This window comes from Symphalangus syndactylus, chromosome 5 (assembly GCF_028878055.3).
Source record: "Symphalangus syndactylus isolate Jambi chromosome 5, NHGRI_mSymSyn1-v2.1_pri, whole genome shotgun sequence".
Classification (NCBI taxonomy): domain Eukaryota; kingdom Metazoa; phylum Chordata; class Mammalia; order Primates; family Hylobatidae; genus Symphalangus; species Symphalangus syndactylus.
This window is the reverse complement of record NC_072427.2, coordinates 101,169,035-101,192,332: the sequence shown is the minus strand read 5'-3', so window position 1 is coordinate 101,192,332 and position 23,298 is coordinate 101,169,035. Positions and strand designations below refer to the sequence as shown.

Below are 23,298 nucleotides of genomic sequence, written 5' to 3'. Positions count from 1 at the left end.
ATAGAAGCTGCAGCATGTTATAAAGAAGATCCAGCTAAGATCAGTAATGAAGGTGGCTACACTAAACAGATTTTCAGTGGAGGTAAAACAGTCACATATTAGAAGAAGATGCCATCTAGGACTCTCATAGCTAGCAAGAAATCAATGCCTGGCTTCCAAGTTTCAAAGGACTGGCTGACTCTCGTTAGGGGCTAATATAGCTGGTAATTAAGTTGAAGCCAATGCTCATTTCTCATTTTAAAAATCCCAGGGTTCTTAACCTTATGCTAAATCTATTTTGCCTGTGCTCTGTAAGTGGAATAGCAAGGACTAAATTAGAGCACGTTTATAGCGTGGTTTATTGAATATCTTAAGCCCACTGTTGGAAAAACGAAGGAAAAAAAGAAAAAACATTCCTTTCGAAATATTGCTACTCATTGACAATGCACCTGGGTAACCCAAGACCTCTGATGGAGATGTACAAGGAAATTAATGTTGTTTTCATGCCTGCTAACACAACATCCATTCTGCAGCCCATGAATCAAAGAGTAATTTTAACTTTCAAGTCTTATTATTTAAGAAATACATTTCATTAAGCTATAGCAGCCACAGACAGTGATTCCTCTGATGGATCTGGGCAAAGTCCATTGAAAACCTTCTGGAAAAAACTCACCATTTTAGATGCCATTAAGACATTCATGAACCATGGGAAAAGGCTAAAATAGCAACATTAATAGGAGTTGAGAAGTTGATTCCAACCCTCATGGATGACTTTGAGAGGTTCAAGACTTTAGTGTAGGAAGTAACTGCAGATGTGGAGGAAAGAGGCAAAGAACTAGAATGAGACATGAAGCCTCAAGATGTGACTGAAATGCTGCAATCTCATAATAAAATGTGGATGGATGAGGAGTTCCTTCTTACGGATAAGAAAATGGTTTCTTGAGGTGGAATCTACTCCTGGTGAAATTCCGTGAACATAGTTGACATGACCACAAAGGATTTAGAATACTACATAAACTTAGATGATACAGCAGTGGCAGGGTTTGAAAGGACTGACTCCAATTTTGAAAGAAGTTCTTCTTTGGGTAAAATGCTATCAAACAGCATCATATGCTAAAGAGAAATCTTTCATGAAAGGAAGAGTCAATTAATGCAGCAAACTGCACTGTTGTCCTTATTTTAAGAAATTGCCACAGCCACTCCAGCCTTCAGATACCACCACCCTGGTCAGTCAGCAGCCATGAACATCGAGGCAAGACTCTCCATCAGCAAAATGATTACAACTCGCTGAAGGCTCAGACGATCATTAGCACTGTTTAGCAATAAAGTAATTTTAAATTAAGACATGTACATTGGTTTTCAGATATAATGTTATTGCACACTTAATAGACTATAGTGTACACATAACTTTTATATGCACTGGCAATCCAAAATACTTGTGTAACTTGCTTTATTGCTGTGGTCTGGAACTGAACTTACGATGTCTCTGAGATATGCCAGTATGAACATATCTAATGAAAGAAGCTGCCTAGCTGTAAGGAGATGAGGAGGCTAGTGAGTCATGGAAGCGCAGGCAGCAAACACTGGCTAGGAACTTCCAATCACTGCTCAGGAAGAGGATTTTCTTCCACACAGATGTGAGTATTTGCACTTCACGGCAGGTACATTCCTAAGTTGGAAATGGATACATTAGTCTACTCTTATCAAATTATTTGCACCCCCTGCTCTGAATCAAGGCTTACCAAGGAGCTTTCTGATTATTTAGCTCTTCATGTAACTTGGCTGCAGGAAGAGAAGGCACTAGATAAACTAAGGTAAATAGTGTGCCTGATAAGTCATATTCCTCATTGAAAAATAATAAATATTCTGTATTTATTTTGTAAAAATAAAACTATGGGGAAAATGGGGAGTTACTATTTAATGGATACAGAGTTTCAGTTTTGCAAGATGAATTAAGTTACGGAAACTGCACAACAATGTAAATATACTTGATGCTACTGAACTGTATATTTAGAAATGGTTAAGATGGTAAATTTCATGCTATGTTTTTTTTACTACAACTTAAAAAATAGAAAAAAACTTGCAAATTCAAGAGTTAGCTATGAAAACAGAAAAATAATTTGAAAATGCTTTAAAAAGGAGTAAGAATTTCAGGTAGCTAGTCATAACATCTCTACAGTTGGAAAAGAGTTATAACATTTACATCCTCATTAGGAAAGAATACTTAAGCCATTTTGAAAATTTATAAATTGTTTATGTTCTTTCATTTCTTTTCATTATTCTTACCACTAATTTTCTTAGTCAGTGGCAATCACACAAAGACTGGAAGATTTTTATTTACCTACACAGTGTTCCAGAGTAGAGAAAACTTAATTTTCTCATGTGTTCTACCCAAAGCTAGAACCACCAATCCATTTCTGCAGTAGAAAAAGTAACTAGGATAAGAGCAGAAAGTTGTAGCTTTAATTAAAAGATAATAAAATGTTTAAATCTGCCTTTGTTACCTTCTAGGAAAGAAACACTGGATTTTCCAGAGCCTGTTCATTTTTCCCTAATATTACCAACCAGAAAACTACTACTACAGGAAAAGAACAAATATCTTCCCACATTATAGGAAGAAAGTTACAATAATGAGGAAGTTCTCTAACACAGAACCTGACTATCTGACCATATTTATTGTGTGACTAGGACTATGGTTATAATATTTCTATTCCCATAAATACAAAAAAAAAAAAGGAAAAAAATCCCTAAGATACCTTTTCAATAATCTTAAGAAGAGAATTCCATTTCAAGTCCACCTGAAAAAAGAAAAAGAGTTAGAAACAATCTGCTAGAGCAACTTTTTGTTTGAGATGGGGTTTTGCTATGTTGCCCAGGCTAGTCTAGAATTCATTGGCTCAAGCCAATGTCTCACCTCAACCTCCTGAGTAGCTGGGACTACATGCATGCGCCAACATGCCCAGCTAAAACTTTTAAAAAGTAAATGAAGTACCCATGTAACCAATACAAAACTAAAATGTTCTTATTCAACTTTTTAAATGTATAGATTAAAAGAATTCACCTTTTAATTACAAGTATTTGTCACCCTGGTAATGCTGAACATCTACCCAGCAGCCCTAGATACTTCCCAAATCATGATCAAGAATATATTGCTTGTCCTAAAATAGACACTTACAGTGAAGAAACAACCAGAAAACAATATGCAGGCTCATTCTACTCATCTATTATTAAAATAGTTTGAAAAGATATACAACAGGAATACCTTGGTTAGATCATCCAAGACTTTTTTTCTTTCCATATCATTGTCACAGCACCGGAGAGCACTGTACAAAATGTCCACCAGGAAACCAAAATCCTTCCTTTGATCTTCATTTAGCCAACCTGTCAGTTTCTGGTATAAAAACTGCACTGCAGGATTTTTTTGTGCAAGCTTGGCTATTTCAAGAGGTTTGGCTTGGACAATACTCTGTTTTTCATCACCAAGTAGCATTTTAAATACTTGGCTTGAAGAAAAGGAGTCAAGCAGAGTAGAAAGAAACCTTAGATGCTGCTCTGACTTTTGTTCATTGACATAATTAATACTTATATCTGCAAGTTTACAGACTAAGTCTTCCAAAGGTTTTTTCCTTAGAGGAGACAAAAGGCCTGAAGAGCTATGAGTGAGAGAAGGTTCAGTTGTTAATTCCCAGCCTTCAATGTTCTCTCCTTCTGAAGACAGACATTTTTCATTCTCTTTATTGCTTTCAAGTATCTCATCAGCAAATCTAACCTTACCATTTTTTTTTTTATTTGACTTCAATGAGCTCTTCGGCTTCTGAAGCACCTGTAATAGGTTAGATACACCCAAAACGGACTCAACATCAGCTTCTGGCTCATTGATTTTCGCGACACAGATCTCTGACAGTCTTTCCCAGAAATGTATCAGTACGTTCTCCAAGTTGTGAGCTGTTTTTTCATCTTTTTCCGTGTCTGCTTTGGCTTCCCAGGAACTTAGAGTTTCTGCTAAATGGTTAAATAGCTGCCCATGTTGCAACCCTGGGTCTTTGAGAACTGCATCAATAAAAGGGATCAACTGAAAGAAAAGGTAGAATATCATAAAATATATATTTGGTCTTCAACCCCCATCTCCTGGCACACAACTCTAAAATCCTTGGAATCTCCAAAGTGATATTATTTTGTAAGCTAATGGATTGATTGATGGCTGGCAGCACCTATATAGCAAGATGGGGGCTGATCACCAGAAAGATCAAAGCAGGATTAAAGGGCTAGAACTTTCAATATCTCCCCAACCTCCAGGAATAGAAAGGCAGCTAAAAGTTAAGCTGATCACCAGTGGCAATTACTTAATCATTCATGCCTGGTAATGAAGCCTCCATAAAACTGCAAGAAAGAGAACATTCAGGGAGCTTTCAGATAGCTGAACATGTGGAGGTTCCTGGAGGGTGGCGCACCCAGGGAGGGCGTGGAAGTTCTTTGCCCCTTCCCGTATCTCACCCTGTGCATTTCTTCATCTGTATCCTCTGTAATATCATTTATAATAAACTGGCAAATTGTTTCTCTGAGTTCTGTGAGCCAGTCTAGCAAATTAAGCAAACCCCAGGAGGGGGTCATGGGATCCCTGATTTAGATGTATAGCTGGTTGGTCAGAAGCCCAGGTAAAACAGCCTGGGGCTTGCAATTGGCATCAGAAGTGGGCAGCAGTCTTGTGGGACTGAGTCCTAAGCCAGTGAGATCTGACACTATCTCCAGGTAGATAGTCAGAACTGAATTGGAGGACATGTAGCTGGTATCTGCTGAACTGACTGCTTGCTGGGTGGTGAGAAATCTCCACATATTTGGTCACAGAAGTCTTCTGTGTCGATTACTATGATGTGAGAGTAGAGGAAAAACTGTTTTTTCCACTCACAGAAGGTAAAAAATATAAAAGTTCAATTTTCAAGAGAAATAAAATGTAAACAAAGTATTTGTAAAATACTACAAAATTTCATATTTAGTAACTGAAAAACATAAATTTTCCCCTAGAACTCTGAAAAAGTTAACCTAAAGATCCCTTTCATATCATACAAGAGCTTGATGATTTCACCTCAATTATTCCTTTTTCATGATAAAACTGACTGGGATTCTTGGTCATTAACAATCTAGTTTTCTTTGCATCTTCTGGATTTAAGTGTTTTGCTTTTCTGCCTTAACCATAGGCAAATCTAAGATATGAGACTATAAGTCAATATGAAAGATACCTAGGACCCACAGAGTACGGAATCCTATTTCCTAAATTACAAAAATAAGGGTAGAGACATCCTAGGATCTGGGCTTCTATAATCTCACTAATTTCCTACTGTAAAGAACCATATTCCATAATCTTCTCTCATCTCTGGTTCTAAAAGCCAAGCCAAACTTACACAAAGCATAATTTGAGTATTTTAGAACTAACAAGATGATTGCTTCATGATTTATTTAAACTTACTACAAAAGATCATAAATAGCAACTTCAAAATTCTGCTTTGCATTACATCTTTTTTTTTTTTTTTTTTTTTCTGAGATGGAGTTTCGCTCTTGTTGACCAGGCTGGAGTGCAATGGCACAATTTCGGCTCACTGCAACCTCCGCCTCCCAGGTTCAAGCAATTCTCCAGCCTCCTGAGTAGCTGGGATTACAGGCATGCACCACCACACCTTGCTAATTTTGTATTTTTAGTAGAGATGGGGTTTCTCCATGTTGGTCAGGCTGGTCTTGAACCCCCAACCTCAGGTGATCCACCCACCTCGGCCTCCCAAAGTGCTGGGATTACAGGCGTGAGCCACGACGCCCAGCCTGCATTACATCTTTCTAAGACAGGGTTTTTACAGGCCAGGCGCGGCAGCTCACACCTGTAATCCCAGCACTTCGTGAGGCCCAGGTGGGTGGATCACCTGAGGTCAGGAGTTCTCGACCAGCCTGACCAACATGGTGAAACGCTGTCTCTACTAAAAATACAAAAATTAGCTGGGTGTGGTGGCAGGTGCCTGTAATCCCAGCTACTTGGGAGGCTGAGGCAAGAGAATAGCTTGAACCTGGGAGGCAGAGGTTGCAGTGGGCCGAGATCCCATCATTGTACTCCAGCCTGGGCAACAAAGAGCAAAACTTCATCTCAAAAAAAAAAAAAACAAAAAAAAAGGATTTTTGCATCCAGACACTGATTAGTTTCTTAGGTATCATACCATGCTAGCAACTGAGAGTATAGAATTTTTACTTATCTGGTCAGAAATACACATTACTCAATTGGTAAATTGAAAAAATAAAATTTTTACAAGGAAGGCTTATTACTGAAAATGGCAATAAGACACAATGAGCTTGATCCTATATAATCAGTATACAAAGACATTGACGACTTTTACATTAAGATACCTGATCATTGATGAGCATCTGTTCAATCTCTTCCTCACCTAAGTTTTGCTGCATTATAAAACGTAAGCATTCAAAAAAAGCAGATATTACTGCCGAGGACTCTGAAGAGCTGGTTTTAGTTCTCTCTGTTGACAGCCTAAGAAAGAATTAATAACTGGATTACTCTTTCATGAAAAAGAAACAAGAACTCAGAATTATCAACATAAAGACCTCAAAAAGGCATCATGACAGAAGAAACATTTTTAAAGCAGTTTCTTAAACTACAAATTAAATACCAACGAAAATACATATAGCCCAATGAGAATATGAACTTAAAAACTTTCAAAAAGTTTTTCAAAAAATGTATCAGTAAAAAATAAAAATAAGAGAATATTTCCTTTTTCTTCTTTTTTTTTTTTTAGAAATAGGGTCTTACTATCTTGACCAGGCTGGTCTTGAACTCCTGGCCTCAAGCAATCCTCCCACTTTGGCCTGTGCTAGGATTACAGCTGTGAGGCACCACGCCTAGCTGAGATATTAATTTTCTATTCATGGACCAATCCACCTGCAAATTCAAGATAACTTATTAACCAAATAAAGATAATGGTGTAGTAAAAAAAATTTGTAATCATTAATAAAATGATGTAACTTCTAAGTTCAACAAATGCACTGAAACAGTTTTTTTAAGTGTGAATTTAAACATCTATAGTAGTTAAAGTTGTGGAAGTTTTAAAAATTTCACTGGCTAAGTTTCTGCATTTAGGCATTTGTATTTATCAACATAAATAAAAATTGGCTACATGTGTCTGTGGTGCAATTGGTTAGCACATTCTGCTGTTAAAAAAATGGCTAATTTGAAAAATAGCCTAGTTGACCTATTTCCAACTAGGAGCTTTACCTTATTTATCTAACTTCCTGCTGTGTGCTACCACTGAAGTCTTGAACGTATTCAAGAAAAAAATACCAATTGTAATTCTCTGAAAACTTTAAAAGTATTTAATGAATAGTAAAACAACTTGGAGAAATCTAAGTAAGAAAGAAAATGAGTATAAAAACAAGAAAATCTGTTTTGTTTTAAAAATCAAAAATTTAAATATCTTACCCAGCAACTAGAGACGTGAGGAAATTTTTGAAGAAATACAACTTTGGATGTGTGATGGACTGAGGGAGCTTGCTGATGAATGGCAGAAGGTAAGGATATATGACAGTAGCTAGACCCCGACCACCTTCACGAATCACAGTTGATAGCTTGGGAAACACACTCTTTTTTGCATTTACATGAAGCCAACAGTCCTAACCAAACAAAAGATTATAGTACTAATTAGAGATCATAAACATATTTTCTCAATTAAAAGAGAAAACATATAGGCTCTCAAAAAGAAAAACCAAATATTTTACCTAAAAAAAGTTAAAATCTTTCACCACCATTAAAAACTAAAACTGAAATTATAAATTTATTACATATAATGATCATATATTCGACATGCTTACAAGACAGTATTGATTAGAAATAATTATTTAACTTCTATTTCTATAAAAGCTGCTTCCTAAAAGGGACAATTATATTTCAATCTTAATTATATTTCATCTTAAATATAAAATTCAGATATGGTGACTGCACTAGGCCATATAAGGTTTAAAGAATAATTTAAAATGGCAAAACAAAACAAAATAAAAACTCTATGCCATTTTAGTCACTTTAAGATTTATGTCAAGTTTAGATTATTTTATTTCCAAGAAAGCATTTTCCCAGTAAGTTTTGGATATTCTTATCTCATAGGTTCTCGGTCATATGATACCTAAGGGTTCTAAAATACAACTAAAAGACAAGTATTCCTCAGCGTACTAAATGTGCCTCTCTTACATACCTCAATCGTTGTAAGTGTATAGAGTACAGCTTCCCAGAGAGCTGGGCAGACAATTGGATCACTGTCATCAATGCTAAGTAGAACTGATGGGCTCACTTTGGATGCTTCCTCTTTCATCAACTGTGGAATGCGCTGGCACAATGCAGAAACTAACTCAAAATAAGCTGAGCGAATCTAAAAGAATGCAAAGCTGAATTAAATTAAAACCTAGTAAAACTTGATAAGATTTTTAATTTATGATAATAGTAGATTATTCACACTAACCCTCCCACTAAGAAAACTAAAATAGGTAGAAAAAATACTTTTTAAAATCTTAAAGAGTATGAAATGGCTGAAAAGGCATAAGGAATTACCAAGGCAAAAGTGAAGGCTGAAAGAATTAATTCAACTTTCTCTTTCTTTGACTGAAGCAAACACAAATCCTCTTTAGTAGCAGAAGCCTTCATTTGGGGCCTCCATTATAGCCAAACAAACAGAAAATAAGACACCATGAGCAACAATCAGGAGAAATAAAAGATCTGAGACTTTAAATCTTAGAATGATCAGTCACAAATTCTATAATACAATGCTTATTATATTTAAAGGAACAAAAGTTTTTAAAAACTTGTAGGAAGAAGGATCCTGGAAAAAGTAGAGCAGATCTGAAAAAGATCAAGCACAATTACTAAACTAAAAATAATTAAAATGTAAAGCTCAACTCATAGTTTAAGAACAGTGCAATGGTCTGAATGTCTCCCTCCAAAATTAATATGTTGAAACTTAATCACCAGTGTGATAGTCTTAAGAAGCGAGGACTCTAGGAGATGATTAGGTCTTGAGAGCACTACCCTCATGAATAGGATCAGTGGGCCCTTACAAAAGGGTATGAGAGACCACGTTTACTCCTGCCATGTGAGGACACAGCAAAAAGGAGCCATCTTTGAAACAGAGAAAGCAACCCTCACCAGACACTGAATCTGCTGGCACCTTGATCTTGAAATTTCCAGCCTATAGAACTGTGAGAAATAAATTTTTATTATTTATAAATTACTCCATCTAAGGTACAGTTTATCCCTTGGTACCGCAGGGGATTGCATCAAGGACATCCCACCCTCCCACCCCACACATATATCAAATTCTCAGGAATTATATAAAATGTCCCTGACATAAAATGGCGTAATACAGTTGGCCCTCCATATCCGCAGGTTCCTCATCTACAGTTGATTGAATCCACATATGCAGAACCTGCAGATATGGAAGGCTGACTGTATTTTGTTAAAGTAGCCTGAATGGACTAAGAGAGCTGGAGGTTAGATACAAATAAGAGAGAATCAGTGAACTAGAAGACCGAGCAAAAGAAATTATCCGCAAAGCATCATGGAGAGACAAAAAGACGAAAAACAACAAAGAAAACATAACAGACATAGAGGATACAATGAGGTTTAATATCTATTTAATCAGAATCCCAAGACAAGAGAAGAATGAGGAAATACCTAGAGATAATAGCTGAGAATTTTACAGAGCCAATGAAATACACCAAGTCAAAGATTCAAAAAGCCCAACTAATCCCAAGCCGGATACATAAATGAAATCCACACAAAGACACATTATGCAACTGGGAAAACACAAGGAGAAAATCTTAAAAGTAGCCCAAGGAGAAAGATAAACTACCTTCAAAAGAAGGACAATAAGACTGATAGTTAATTTTGACAGCAGTAATTTAATCAGAAGACATGGAATAGTATCTTCAACACAAAAATAACTACCAACATACAATCCTGTACTCAGCAAACATGTCTTTCAAGAATGAGGATGAAGGCCGGGCATGGTGGCTCACGTCTGTAATCCCAGAACTTTGGGAGGCTGAGGCAGGCAGATCACTTGAGGCCAGGAGTTCAAGACCGGGCTGGCCAACATAGCAAAACCCCATCTCTACTAAAAATACAAAAATTAGCCAGGCATGGTGGCACATGCTTGTAATCCCAGGATTTGGGAGGCTGAGGCACAAAAATCACTTGAATCCGGAAGGCGGAGGTTGCAATGAGCCCAGATTGCACCACTGCACTCCAGCCTGGGTGACAAAGCAAGACTCTGTCTCAAAAAAAAAAAAAAAAAAAAAAAGAATGAGGGTGAAATAAAAACACCTTCTGACACAAAGCAACAAATATATAGGCAAATCTAAACAAAGATTGAGAGTATAATATTTTGTGAGGTTTAAAAATACATACATATTTAACCCCACAAAATATTTTATGTATATTTTATATAAAATATTACCAAATCAAAGTTAGCAAAGTATTTTAAAAGGCATGACATTTAAAAAGACAGCAAACTTCTAGCTATGCTGAGAAACTTTGATCATAAAACATCAGAAAAAAATCAAGAAAATTTTGCTTTGCTTAGAAATCAAGCATTCATTCATGAAACAAACAAAAACCATAAGGACTGAGCAAATTGTAAAACATTATTCTAGAATGCAAAAGACCTAAGATAACCAAAAGAATTTTGAAAAAGAACAAAGTTGGAAGTTTTCAACACAATATAAAACATTCATAATCAAGTGCATGGTATTGGGTGTAAGGATAGACATACAGATCAATGGACAGAACAGAGTCTAAAATTAAAGTTGTACATATACGGTCAAGTGAATTCTGACAAAGATGTCAGAGTAAGGACGGGATAGTCTTTCAGCAACTGAATACTACATAACCAAAAAATTAATTTTAACTCTCACCTTCAGTTTATATGCAAAAAAATAACTCTAAATCCACTACACGGAGCTAACCTATAAAACTACTAAAATAAAATATAGAAAATCTTTGCAAACTTAGGCAAAGATTTCTTAGATAAGACATCAATCTATTAACTGGCGATTCAAGTAATAAAAATAAAAAATAAGACATCAAAAGCACAACCATAAAAGAAAAATGATCAATTAAACTTCATCAAAATTAAAACATCTACTCTTCAAAAACACTAATGAAATTAAAAGGCAAGCCACATACTGGAAGAAATCATTCATCATACTTTTATCTGACACATACTTCTACTCAGGACAAATACAGCACACGTGCAACTCAAAAATAACCAAACTGCAATTTTAAAATGGACCAAAAAATATGGATGAGTGAGAGCCCAATATATCAATTCTCCTAAAAGGAAGCTCCGTGGATAAAACACACACAAAAAACAACTACCTGAGGACTCTGGAGACTGAAATACAGATGCATTTTAGAAGAGAATCAAAACTGGGAGTAAGTGATCCATGAAGACTGACATCCCAATTTTTGCAGCTTTGCCCAAACATGACTGTGGTCGCCATCACAAAGGCACAGGACCAGCTACAACTTCAGTAGAAAGACTGACATCTTTCTGGCCAGAGGAACTAGAAGAACCAGGAAAGAAGGCCAGGATAATGTGGGATGATGCAGGAGAGTGATGGGGGACTCTAGAAAGGAGAGGGCCACAGAAAGGAACCCCTATATTCTGTATTTTAACAGCCTAAATCTACAGCTTATCTCTGAACCATGCATGTGCACTCCACCATGCCCAGCTAATTTTTAAATTTTTTTTAGAGATATGAGTCTAACTACGTTGTGCAGGCTGGTCTTGAACTCCTGGCCTCAAGTAAACTAGAAGCAGCTTAAAGCTAAAACAAGAAATGAACTAAGAGCTAAGCCATTTCCCACCACAGGCATAATGGTTTGGTATGGGTCTAATCAAGTTAACTGCCTGCTAACAAAAAAAAAATACCCTTTGGATAAATATAAAATAATCCAGTCTCCAAAACATAACATTCACAATGTCCAGTATACAATCTTAAATTACTCAACATACCAAGAGCCACAAAAATGTGGTCTCATCACAAGGAATAAGACAGTTAACTGATGTCAACCCCAAGATGACCCAGATGTTATCAGACATGGATTTTAAAAAGCTATTAAAACTACACTCAATAAGGCAAAGGAAAATACGATGAGGATGAATGGGGAAAAATACACAATTTAATCTAAGAAACAGAAAATATAAAAAAAAAGTAGAAGTTCTAGGAATAAAAAATATATGAAATAAAAATAAGCAAAAGATTACAACAGATACCTCCAAAAAGAAGATATACAAATGGCCCATAAACATATTAAAAGATATTCAACATCATTAGTCATGAGGGAAATGCAAATTAAAACCACAATGAGAAACCTCTATTCCAGAGGTCAGTAAACATTTTCCATAAAGAGATAGAGAGTAAATATATTAGTGTTTGCAGGCCATGTCATCTCTGTTGCAACTACTTAGCTCTGCTTTATAGAAGTAGCCATAGATAATACATAAAACTATTTACAAAAATAGATGTTTCCCTCGTGTCCATGGGGATGAAAAAAACAAAAACAGATGTGCCAGATTTGACACACGAGCTATTGCAATCCCTGATCTCATACCCAGGAGAAGGACCTAAATTAAAACGGCTGACAATATGAAACATGAGGATATGGAGAAACTAAAAATCTCACACATTGCTGGTAGGAGTACTACAACTTTAGAAAACATCTTGGTAGCTTCCTATAAACATATACTTACCATATGACATATCAATTCCTCTCCTTAAGAAAGATAAAAACATATGTTCACACGAAAACTGTACAAAACTAAACAATAAAATGGACTGCTGATATATGCAACAACATGAATGAATCTTATTACACTAAGCAAAAGAAGCTAGATAGAGAGTAATGTCTAGCTCCATTTATATGAAAGCATAGAAAAGACAAATCTAATCTGTAGTGATGGGAGGCAAATCTAATCTGTAGTGATGGGAACTGAATCAATGATGGGAGGCAAATCAATGAATGATAAAGGCAGAGGATGACTTGGAATGACAAAAGGAACGCATTTTGGGTAAAAAAAAAAAATGTTCTATTTCTTTATTGTAGTGGTTATATGGGTATATATACATGTAGACAGGTGTATATATCTATCAAAACTTAAACTGTAAAAATGGCTGCATTTTACAGGACTGTGTGCAAATTATACTTCAATAAAGTTGATTTTTTTAGAATTATTGTAGGATATTTTAAAGTACCCAAATAAATTGAGAGAGGCTGGGCATGGTGGCTCACACCTGTATTCCCAGCACTTTGGGAGGCCAAGCCTGGTGGATCATTTGAGGTCAGGAGTTCAAGACCAGCTTGGCCAACACAGTGAGACCCTGTCTCTACTAAAAGTACAAAAATTAGCTGGGCATGGTGGCACGCGCTTGTAATTCCAGCTACTTGGGAGGCTGAGGCAGGAGAATCACTTGAACCCAAGAGGCAGAGGTTGCCGTGAGCCAAGATCACACCACGGCACTCCAGCGTGGGCAACAAAGTGAGATTCTGTCTCAAAAAAAAAAAAAATTGAAAGAGATGAGAAATTCATGGATAGCAAGACTCCACAACATAAAGGAAGCAAATTTCTCCATGTTGGTCTATAAATTGAGTACAACCCCAATTAAAATTCTAGTTAGACTTTTTTGAGAAATTCAGTAAATGTACTGGAATTTGTTTTGTTGTGACAGGATCTCACTCTATTGCCTAGGCTGGAGTACAGTGGCAGCGCAATCAAAGCTCACTGCAGCCTCAATCTCCCAGGCCCAAGTGATCCTCCCACCACAACTTCCCAAGTACTTAGGACTACTAGCACTCCCCACTGTGTCCAGCTAATTTTTTTACATTTTTTAGATGGGGTCTAACTATGTCATGCAGGCTGGTCTCAAACTCCTGGCCTCAAGTCATCCTCCCACCTTGGCCTCCCAAAGGTCTGGAATTACAGGCATGAGCCACCATGCTCAGCCCAAATTTACTGAAATTTTTATGAAAGAATAAAGTTCTGGCCAGGTACAGTGGTTCATGCATGTAATCCCAGCACTTTGGGGGCCGAGGCAGGTGGATCACTTGAGGTCAGGAGTTCGAGACCAGTCTGGCCAACACAGCAAAACCCTGTCTCTACTAAAAATACAAAAATTAGCTGGGCGTGGTGGCAGGCACCTGTAATCCCAGCTACTCGAGAGGCTGAGGCAGGAGAATCACTTGAACCCAGGAGGTGGAGGTTGCAGTGAGCTGAGATCGTGCCGCTGCATTCCAGCCTGGGCAACAGAGTCAGACTCTATCTCAAAAAAAAAAAAAAAAAAAAGAATACAACCCAGAAAATGTGACTAACCTGAGCAGGTATTAGGACATATCATAAGGCCAGGCACAGTGGCTCATGCCTGTAATCCCAAATGGGAGGCTGAGGCGGGCAGATCACCTGAGGTCAGGAGTTCGAGACCAGCCTGCCCAACATGGTGAAACTCCGTTTCTAGTAAAAATACATAAATTATCTGGGCATGGTGACAGGTGCCTCTAATCCCAACTACTCGGGAGGCTAAGGCAGGAGAACAGCTTGAACCTGGGAGGCAGAGGTTGCAGTGAGTTGAGACTGTGCCACTATACTCCAGTCTGAGTGACCGAGTGAAACTCTATCTCAAGAAAACAGCCTGGCCAACATGACAAAACCCCGTCTCTACTAAAAAATACAAAAATTAGCCAGGCGTGGTGGCGGGCACCTGTAATGCCAGCTATTCGGGAGGCTGAGGCAGGAGAATTGCTTGAACCTGGGAGGTAGAGGTTGCAGTGAGCTGAGATCGCGCCACTGCACTTCAGCCTAGGTGACAGAGTAAGACTCTGTCTCAAAAAAAAAAAAAAAAAAAAAGACATATCATAATGTCATACTGACAGTGGCACTAGTATAACAAGAAACAGAGACCAATGCATCAGAACATAATTTAGAGGCAAATTTCTGAATGTATTTTTTTTTAAATAGGTTCCTGCTCTTCCCCCAGGCTGGAGTGCAGTGACACAATCATGGCTCGCTGCAGCCTTGACTTCCTGGGATCAAGCGATCCTCCTGCCTCAGTCTCCAAGTAGCTGGGACAATAGGGGTGTGCCACCACACCCAGCTAATTTTTTAATTATTTTTTTCTAGAGACAGGGTCTTGCCATGTTGTCCGGGCTGGTTTGGAACTCATAGGCTCAAGTGACCCACCTGCCTTGGCCTCCCAAAGTTCTCGGATTACTGGCATAAGCCACTGTGCCCAGCAATATATAAGAACTTAATGTCTTGTAATGGCATGACCACAGATCAACAGGGAAAAAAAATAAACAGTTTACTAGGTAATGTTAGGAAAATTGACTCACCATATATGAAGAAAAATGTAACTAGATCTATACTTAACACCAAATGAAAAGGTAGATTATTGATGAAGTAAAGATTTTATATGAAAGGTAAAACTGCATATAAAGCCTACAACTATAAAGCTAAAAAATTTAAAATATAAGAATATCTTTATGACTTAAACGTGGGAATAGCCTTCATAAGGCAAAAATCAGTGGCTTTGATCACATCAAAATTAAGATTTCTTTCTGACATAAGACACATGGGAGAGGTGACAGAATGGGAGCTTTTTTGCATTGCCTAAAAATGACAAAAGATAATCTGTCATGAGATTAGAATTTTTAAAAAAGACAAAAAGACTAATATTTAGATTATAAAAGGGACTCCTGCATAAAAAGAAAAAGAGAACTCCAAAAAAGGAAAAATGAACAAGAAACACAAAAACAAAAACGCTAAAAATTCTTGAAGAGATGCAAAATCACCAATAAGGAAAGTAATTCCAACTAAAGAGAGATATCACCTGAATTCCTATTAGGCTGATGAAAAATTAAGCAGCTGAATGTTGCCTACTGAAGGCTAGCATATAAGGTTATGTAGTAGCAGCTGAATGCTGCCTTGTGATGGCTAGAATATAAGGTTATGTAGTAGCAGCTGAATGTTGCCTAGTGATGGCTAGACTATAAGGTTATGCAGTATAGGAGTCATCATGTATTGATGGTTGATTCTAGAGTAATGCAGCCATTCAGGAGAGCAATCTGGCACTATTTTAGGAAATTAGGTATGCACACACTTCACTGACTCAGCAATTCAGATAATTTCTTAAGATCCAAGGACACATGAATGAAGATGTTCATTGCTGCATTACTTGTGAAGGCAAGGAGTTGGAGGCAATCAGGATCTATCACTGGAGCAATGGGCAGGTTAAATGAATAGGTACATGCAAACTTCTGAATACTACAAGGCAGGTAGAAGTCATGGATCAGATGTACATGCAAGAACATGAGGGATCTTTTTTGAGAAAGCAATAAAGAAAAAGTAATAAATGGAATAAAATATAACAGTATCATTTATGTGAATTAAAAACTCAAGCACACACAAAAGCACATTTTTCAAAAATACAGTCAATCCTCACAAATCCCATGTTTGCCAATTCACCTACTTGCTAAAATTAATTTGTAACTCCAGAATCAAAACTTGCAGTGTCTTAGGCCGGGCACGGTGGCTCACACCTGGAATCCCAGCACTTTGGGAGGCCGAGATGGGTGGATCATCTGAGGTCAGGAGTTTGAGACCAGCCCGGCCGACATGGTGAAACTGCCCCTACTAAAAATATCAAAAAATTAGCCGGGCATGGTGGCGGGCACCTGTAATCCCAGCTACTTGGGTGGCTGAGGCAGGAGAATCACTCAAACCCAGGAGGCGGAGGTTGCAGTGAGCCTAGATCGTGCCATTGCACTCCAGCCTGGGTGACAAGAGCGAAACTCCATCTGGAAAAATAAACAAAAAACTTGCAGTGTCTTGCAGTCATTTGTGGACATGCACAGAATGGCAAAAAAATCTGAGTCACCCACGTGCACATTCCCAGCTGAGATTGAACAAGGCGACATTCCCTTATTTCAGCTCTCATACTGTAAACAAGTGTCCTTTTCACAGTATTTTTTCAAATTTTTGTGCTTTTGATTGGCGATTTCATGTTTTAAATGGCCTCCAAGCAGCAGCACTGAAGTGCTGTCTATTGTGTCTAAGCACAAGAACGCTATGATGTGCCTTACAAAGAAAATATGAGTTAGATACGCTTTATCCAGGCATGAGTTTTAGTGCTGTTGGCCGTGAGTTCAACGCTAATGAATCAACAATAGCGATGAAAAAAAGGTGTCTTTAAACAGAAACACACATAAAACAAGGTTATGTACTGGTTATGTCAGTTATCAACTGACAAAAATGCTGTGAATAGAAGCTCACAAGAACCTAACCCTGTATTTCCCGTAAGGGCAATGCCTCAGTATTCACTAAGTCAGTATTCATGATGAGTTTATAGAAAGTAACTACTAAGAATGATGAGAATCAACTGCACAAACAAAAGCACATATATTAAACATATTAGACCAGTCAGCCAGTGAAAGTAGAGAATGGAGACAGACATAGACAAAAGGGAAAAAATAACTTAATTAAATGAGAAGAGACTTGCGCACACCAATTTTAAGGTGCTATGAACAAAGGAGTATGGTAATTCATACTGATAATTCTAAATCTGAGGCCCAAACTAAATAAAAAAGTAAAAACAGAGTAACATTCTAGTAAGAGAGGTAATTCAGTAAATGAATAGCCTACCACAGAGATGTGCTTGCAGAGTTCTAAGTATAAACAATAAACATAAAACATAAACTAAGAAGATGGGGGTAAGGAATCAGAGAAATGTCTTAAGATAAAAAAGATTAACATACCTGAGGTACACTGTGTTTTCCATACTTCCAAAACTTATTCTGTGATAAAAGAGACTTAAATTTCTCCTCCAGAGAATCAAGCTCATTATCAGGTAAAAGGCAAAGCAATTTCTTTAATGCCAATAAGGAACAAGTTACAACCCGGTAGAATTTAGCTTCTCTTTCTTCCTCTGGAACAGTTCTTGATATAAAACAAAATAAATATATTAAAAAATTTAGAATTAGCCAAACTACATATCTGGTGGTCCTATTTAAAACGTTTTATCATTAAATATCTACCAAAGTTGCTTTATTTCTATCTTCGACTTCCCCTGTGCCAATGTCCCTCAAAATGTAAACATACAAAGAAATTGAATCACATACTTTACTATTAATACGAGGTGAAAGTAGATGAAAAGCTAAGGCTTGCAATAAGTCAGAAAGTACACCACTCTCAGTAGCATGTACAAGGGTGATCCCAGGGAATGGATATCAAGCCATCTAAGACTATTTTCCCTCAAGGACTCTTAAAACTTTACTTAGAATAGCCCGGGCGCGGTGGCTCACATCTGTAATCCCAGCACTTTGGGAGGCCGAGGCGGGCAGATCACGAGGTCAGGAGATCAAGACCATCTTGGCTAACACGGTGAAACCCCATCTCTACTAAAAAATACAAAAAAAATTAGCCGGGTGTAGTGGCGGGCGCCTGTAGTCCCAGCTACTCGGGAGGCTGAGACAGGAGAATGGGGTGAACCCGGGAGGTGGAGCTTGCAGTGAGCCAAGATACTGCCACTGCACTCTAGCCTGGGCGACAGAGCAAGACTCCGTCTCAAAAAAAAAAAACAAAAAAAAAACTTAGAATATAAAAGTAAACAAAATACTTTACTACTCTTTCAACAGCACTATTTATATTCTTCAACCATGTTCAACCAGACCTTAAAATACTTCCTCCTACAACTGTCAAAAAGTAAATGCAGGAAACATCTCTTTCTAATACAACCAAATGTGTAGCTCCCAGGTAATTCAAGTTAAATAGCAGGACAACTTGCAAGTAAAAGCACTTAATACAGGATCTCACATATGGCATTATGTTATTTTCATCTCTACATATATTATTCCTTCTTTTTAAAAATGTCACATTGGGCCGGGCCCAGTGGCTCATGCTTGTAATCCCAACACTTTGGGAGGCTGAGGCGGGTGGATTACCTGAGGTCACGAGTTTGAGACTAGCCTGACCAACATGGTGAAACCCCGTCTCTATAAAAAATACAAAAAAATTAGCCAGGTGTAGGGGTGCATGCCTGTAATCCCAGCTACTCAGGAGGCTTAGGCATGAGAATCACTTGAACCCAGAAGCTAGAGGTTGCAGTAAGCTGGGACTGCGCCACTTCAATCCAGCCTGGGTGACAGAGTGAGACTCTGTCTCAAAAAAAAAAAAAAAGTCACATTGAAATCATCTGATTACTTAGGAGTGAAACAAATCCTTAACATGAGTTACAACGAAACAATACAACTTACTGCGGGTCACTGAGTGTATCAGGTGTTTCTTTTATAAGATGATCCTGAAGCACCTACAAAGGGGGGAAAGTACCAAAGCCTTTGGTTTTACTGAACTGTCAATGGTGAACAGATAGAGCCTAGTTAAATAAAATCCATTTTGAAAAATCTCCATAAACCTCATCTTACGTAAGAGCAGAATCAAACAGCGAAAGTGAAAGGTTTGAATTTTACCAGTTTTTCTTTTCCTATCAATTTCCAAGGTTAGCTGCTTTAGATACTTCTGACCCACGCACCTATAAATACTCCTGACCACTTGTTCCTCCATTTCTCTTGCACACAGCAATGAAGTGAATGTGAATCTGGGAGAAGTAGGCTCTGCTTTCCTCTCCCCTCTTTCTGTAAGCCTGCTTGCCCACAAAGAACACCATACATTGTGCTCTGCTCCATCACAGAGGAAGGTATGAGGTTTTCAAATATGAGGAAGTCTGTTTCCTCCTGGGGTGCAGTGCAAGGCAGTCCACTGTTCCAGTAACTGCTTTATCAGCAATAACAATAACTAACACTTACTGAGCTTTTGCATGTGCCAGGTATTGCTTTGAGCACATTTTAGGCATTAACTAAATTAATCATCATAACTCCATGAAGTACAAGTTAATTTCTGCTTTACAGATTACGAAATGAAGGCACAGAAACTTGCCCAAGGTCACACACCTAGTTGCTAGCTGATGGCAGAGTGGGACTAGAACCAATGGTGTGACCCAGAGCCCATGTCTTATAGACAGTATGATATACTATCTATAATGCTGACATTTTGATTTTCATTTGCCTAACTCCTCTCTAATACATGGGTTTGGATCTTGAGACAGTTCATTGCCAAGAGCTATAATGAACGGTAACATAGCCAACTAAAGGGAAAATAAAATGGAAGAAATAACCCATATGTTCAATGATTAGTTATCCATCCATGACAAAGCCAAGAACAAATTTATTTTTTAAAGCCTATGAAGAGCCAAATTAGTTGTCTCAAAATCCATTTCCTAAAGCTCTTAGTGTCCAAACTCATGACACTTCACTCTTATAACATTTATAACTTGGCATTTTAAATCAATCAATGATTCTTACGTTACAGATGGGTTAGAGAACTCCATTTGAGCATATGATTAAAGCTACAAACCCTCTCCCTAGAAAAACACGTGGTACACCTGAGAAATGAAGAATGGAAGAACCTAAATGGGGTACTAGAATCAAGTAATGTGTCGGGGGGTGCTGGATGAAGAGATTAGGTAGGTAAGCAGGGACCAGATCATGCAGAGCCTTGTATGTCAAGACAAGAAATTTGAACTTAAAGTGTAATGGAGAGCCACAGGAAGGACGGCTAATTGAAAGGAGGAAGGAAAGCAGGGAGAGAGGGTCAGATGGAAATGTTTAAGTAGGGTTATACAGAGAGTGTTATGGAAACATAGGAGTACTAAATAAGGCAATAAATGCAAGCATAGATTTTTTTAAAAATTATCAATTCCCTCCTCACTTCTACTTCATCTACTTTTATTTCTCAACATAATTCTAACAACTTTGTTGTCTGGTTTTTCTAGTCCATATATTGGGAATAGCAAATGAAGGGGGAAGAAATGAGACACTACTAGAAACAGACACACTGAAAGCCACAAACAGGTATGGCTGGTAACTTTTTATGAGAAAGTTATGGCAAAAGTGTTGGCCCAGTGTGGATAAACTTTATCTGGTAGTGGGAGTAAAAATTTGTTTGGCCTTTTGAAGGGCCATTTATCATTATCTACAAAAATTTTTAATGTTCTTATCCTTTGGCCCAACATATACTTACTAGAAGTTCTAGTAAGTATCACTCCCACAAGGGTATGAAGAGATCTACTCAAGAATGTTTACTGAAATAGCATTCGTTATGATAAAAATTGGAAAAACAATCCAAATGTATATTAATCTAAAAAGAGTTAAATAAACTATAGTACATCCATGTATAGTAATACCAGAGAGCCAATAAAAAGAAAAAGACACCAAGTTAGATCTATATATATATATTATATATATATATATATTATATATATATATATTATATATATATATATAATATATATATGGATAGATATGGAAACACGAGAGAAAATAATTTTAGATTTATTTTTAGATATATTGCTTGTTTAGATTATATAAAAACATGTCTACTTTTAAAAAATATAATAAATTAAGACTTCAAAATTAAAATGGAAAATTTAAACACTGTAGAAAGATCCAATCCAAAATGCTAATTTTGTTAAAGATCCAAAATGGTTATTTAACTAAGCAGAATTTTAAAAAGGCAACCTTCAGTTTGAAATACTATACTTCCTCATTCCCCTACAATCCCAAGTAAAAGAGCTGTCATTATGCTTATAACCCTTAAATACTTTAAAAAAATTGATTCAGAATGATTCCAGAACTTACACTTGTAATTTCATCCTTACAAAATGCTATGGCTTCAGGTTGCTTGCTTGGAGGAAAAGCCGCTTCAAATGCATCTTTTGCTGCAAACGCAGCTGGTGTGTAAGTATCACACTGAGCCATTAGCCAATATCCCATTAAACTTTTTAAGTAGGGAGCCAACTGTTTCTTTACTTTAAGGATAAGTTTTTCAAAAGCTTGTTGTGTGGCTTCGCGGACCCGACGGTCATGATCCTATTAAAAATATAAATGTGATTTAAAATAGCTCTAGCCCATAAAAACAACCACAGACATTTCTGGATATGCTATAATGACCCATTACCAAGAATTCACCTATGTATTCAGCTAAACTGAAATCATTTTTTTAAATCAATAATTTGGAGGTTTTTAAATCAGAAACTATGTAAAATAATTTATTAATTTTTCTTTCTCCCCTTCTTCCAATGAGATAGGATTGTATTCAAGACAGATTCAAAGTTGGGCCTTGAGGCCGAGCCTGGTGGCTCATGCCTATAATCTCAGTACTTTCAGTGGCCGAGGCAGGTGGATTATTTGCGGTCAGGAGTTTAAGACCAGCCTGGGCCAGGTGTGGTGGCTCACGCTTGTAATCCTAGCACTTTGGGAGGCCGAGGCGGGCGGATCACGAGGTCAGGAGATCGAGACCACGGTGAAACCCCGTCTCTACTGAAAAATACAAAAAAATTAGCTGGGCGTGGTGGCGGGCGCCTGTAGTCCCAGCTACTCGGAGAGGCTGAGGCAGGAGAATGGCGTGAACCCGGGAGGCGGAGCTTGCAGTGAGCCGAGATTGTGCCACTGCACTCCAGCCTGGGTGACAGAGCAAGACTCTGTCTCAAAAAACAAAAACAAAAACAAAAACAAAAAGACCAGCCTGGCCAACATGGTGAAACCCCATCTCTACTAAAAATACAAAAAATTAGCGGGGCATAGTGGCACACACCTGTAATCTCAGCTACTCAGGAGGCTAAGGCAGGAGAATCACTTGACCCCAGGAGACGAGGTTGCAGTGAACAGAGATCGCGCCACTGCACTCCAGCCTGGGTGACAGAATGAGACTCTGTCTCAATTAAAAAAAAAAAAAAAAAGTTGGGTCTTCAACAATTAAGCAACTCACTCTCATTATTCTGCAGCAAATATACAGGGAATAAAATCACTGTCAAAATTTATTAAAACTGGAAAGCACCTGGGTAATTCTCTAGTAACAACCTGATTTCTGAAAACAGACTTCCTAAATGTTCTTCATAACCCAAACAATCCAATCTTTTTTTTGTTTTTTAAAGACATTGTCTTGCTCTATTGTCCTGGCTGGAGTGCAGTGGTGCAATCTTGGCTCACTGCGACCTCCGCCCCCTGGGTTCAAGCGATTCTCCTGCCTCAGCCTCCCAAGTTGCTGGGATTACAGGCATCCATCACCACACCCGGCTAATTTTTGTATTTTTAGTAGAAACAGGGTTTCACCATGTTGGCCAGGCTGGTCTCGAACTCCTGACCTCAAGTGATCTGCCCACCTCAGCCTCCCAAAGTGCTGG

The 23,298-nt window shown here is 37.8% G+C and overlaps 1 protein-coding gene across 2 annotated transcripts in view; it reads right to left on the bottom strand.

The window, feature by feature from the left end:
- The window catches only part of LTN1 (listerin E3 ubiquitin protein ligase 1), a 67,075-nt gene that overhangs the window by 35,642 nt on the left and 8,135 nt on the right, over positions 1–23,298 (bottom strand). Inside the window, exons 4-11 of one of the 2 annotated variants that reach the window (XM_055279386.2) lie at positions 21,755–21,985; positions 19,316–19,368; positions 17,819–17,999; positions 8,211–8,384; positions 7,445–7,635; positions 6,364–6,499; positions 3,242–4,051; positions 2,736–2,777 (exon numbers count right to left, since the gene is read on the bottom strand). In XM_055279386.2, the coding sequence (XP_055135361.2) occupies positions 2,736–2,777; positions 3,242–4,051; positions 6,364–6,499; positions 7,445–7,635; positions 8,211–8,384; positions 17,819–17,999; positions 19,316–19,368; positions 21,755–21,985 (1,818 nt within the window). The remainder of the gene's footprint in view (positions 1–2,735; positions 2,778–3,241; positions 4,052–6,363; positions 6,500–7,444; positions 7,636–8,210; positions 8,385–17,818; positions 18,000–19,315; positions 19,369–21,754; positions 21,986–23,298) is intronic. The other variant, XM_055279387.2, reaches the window with a different exon arrangement.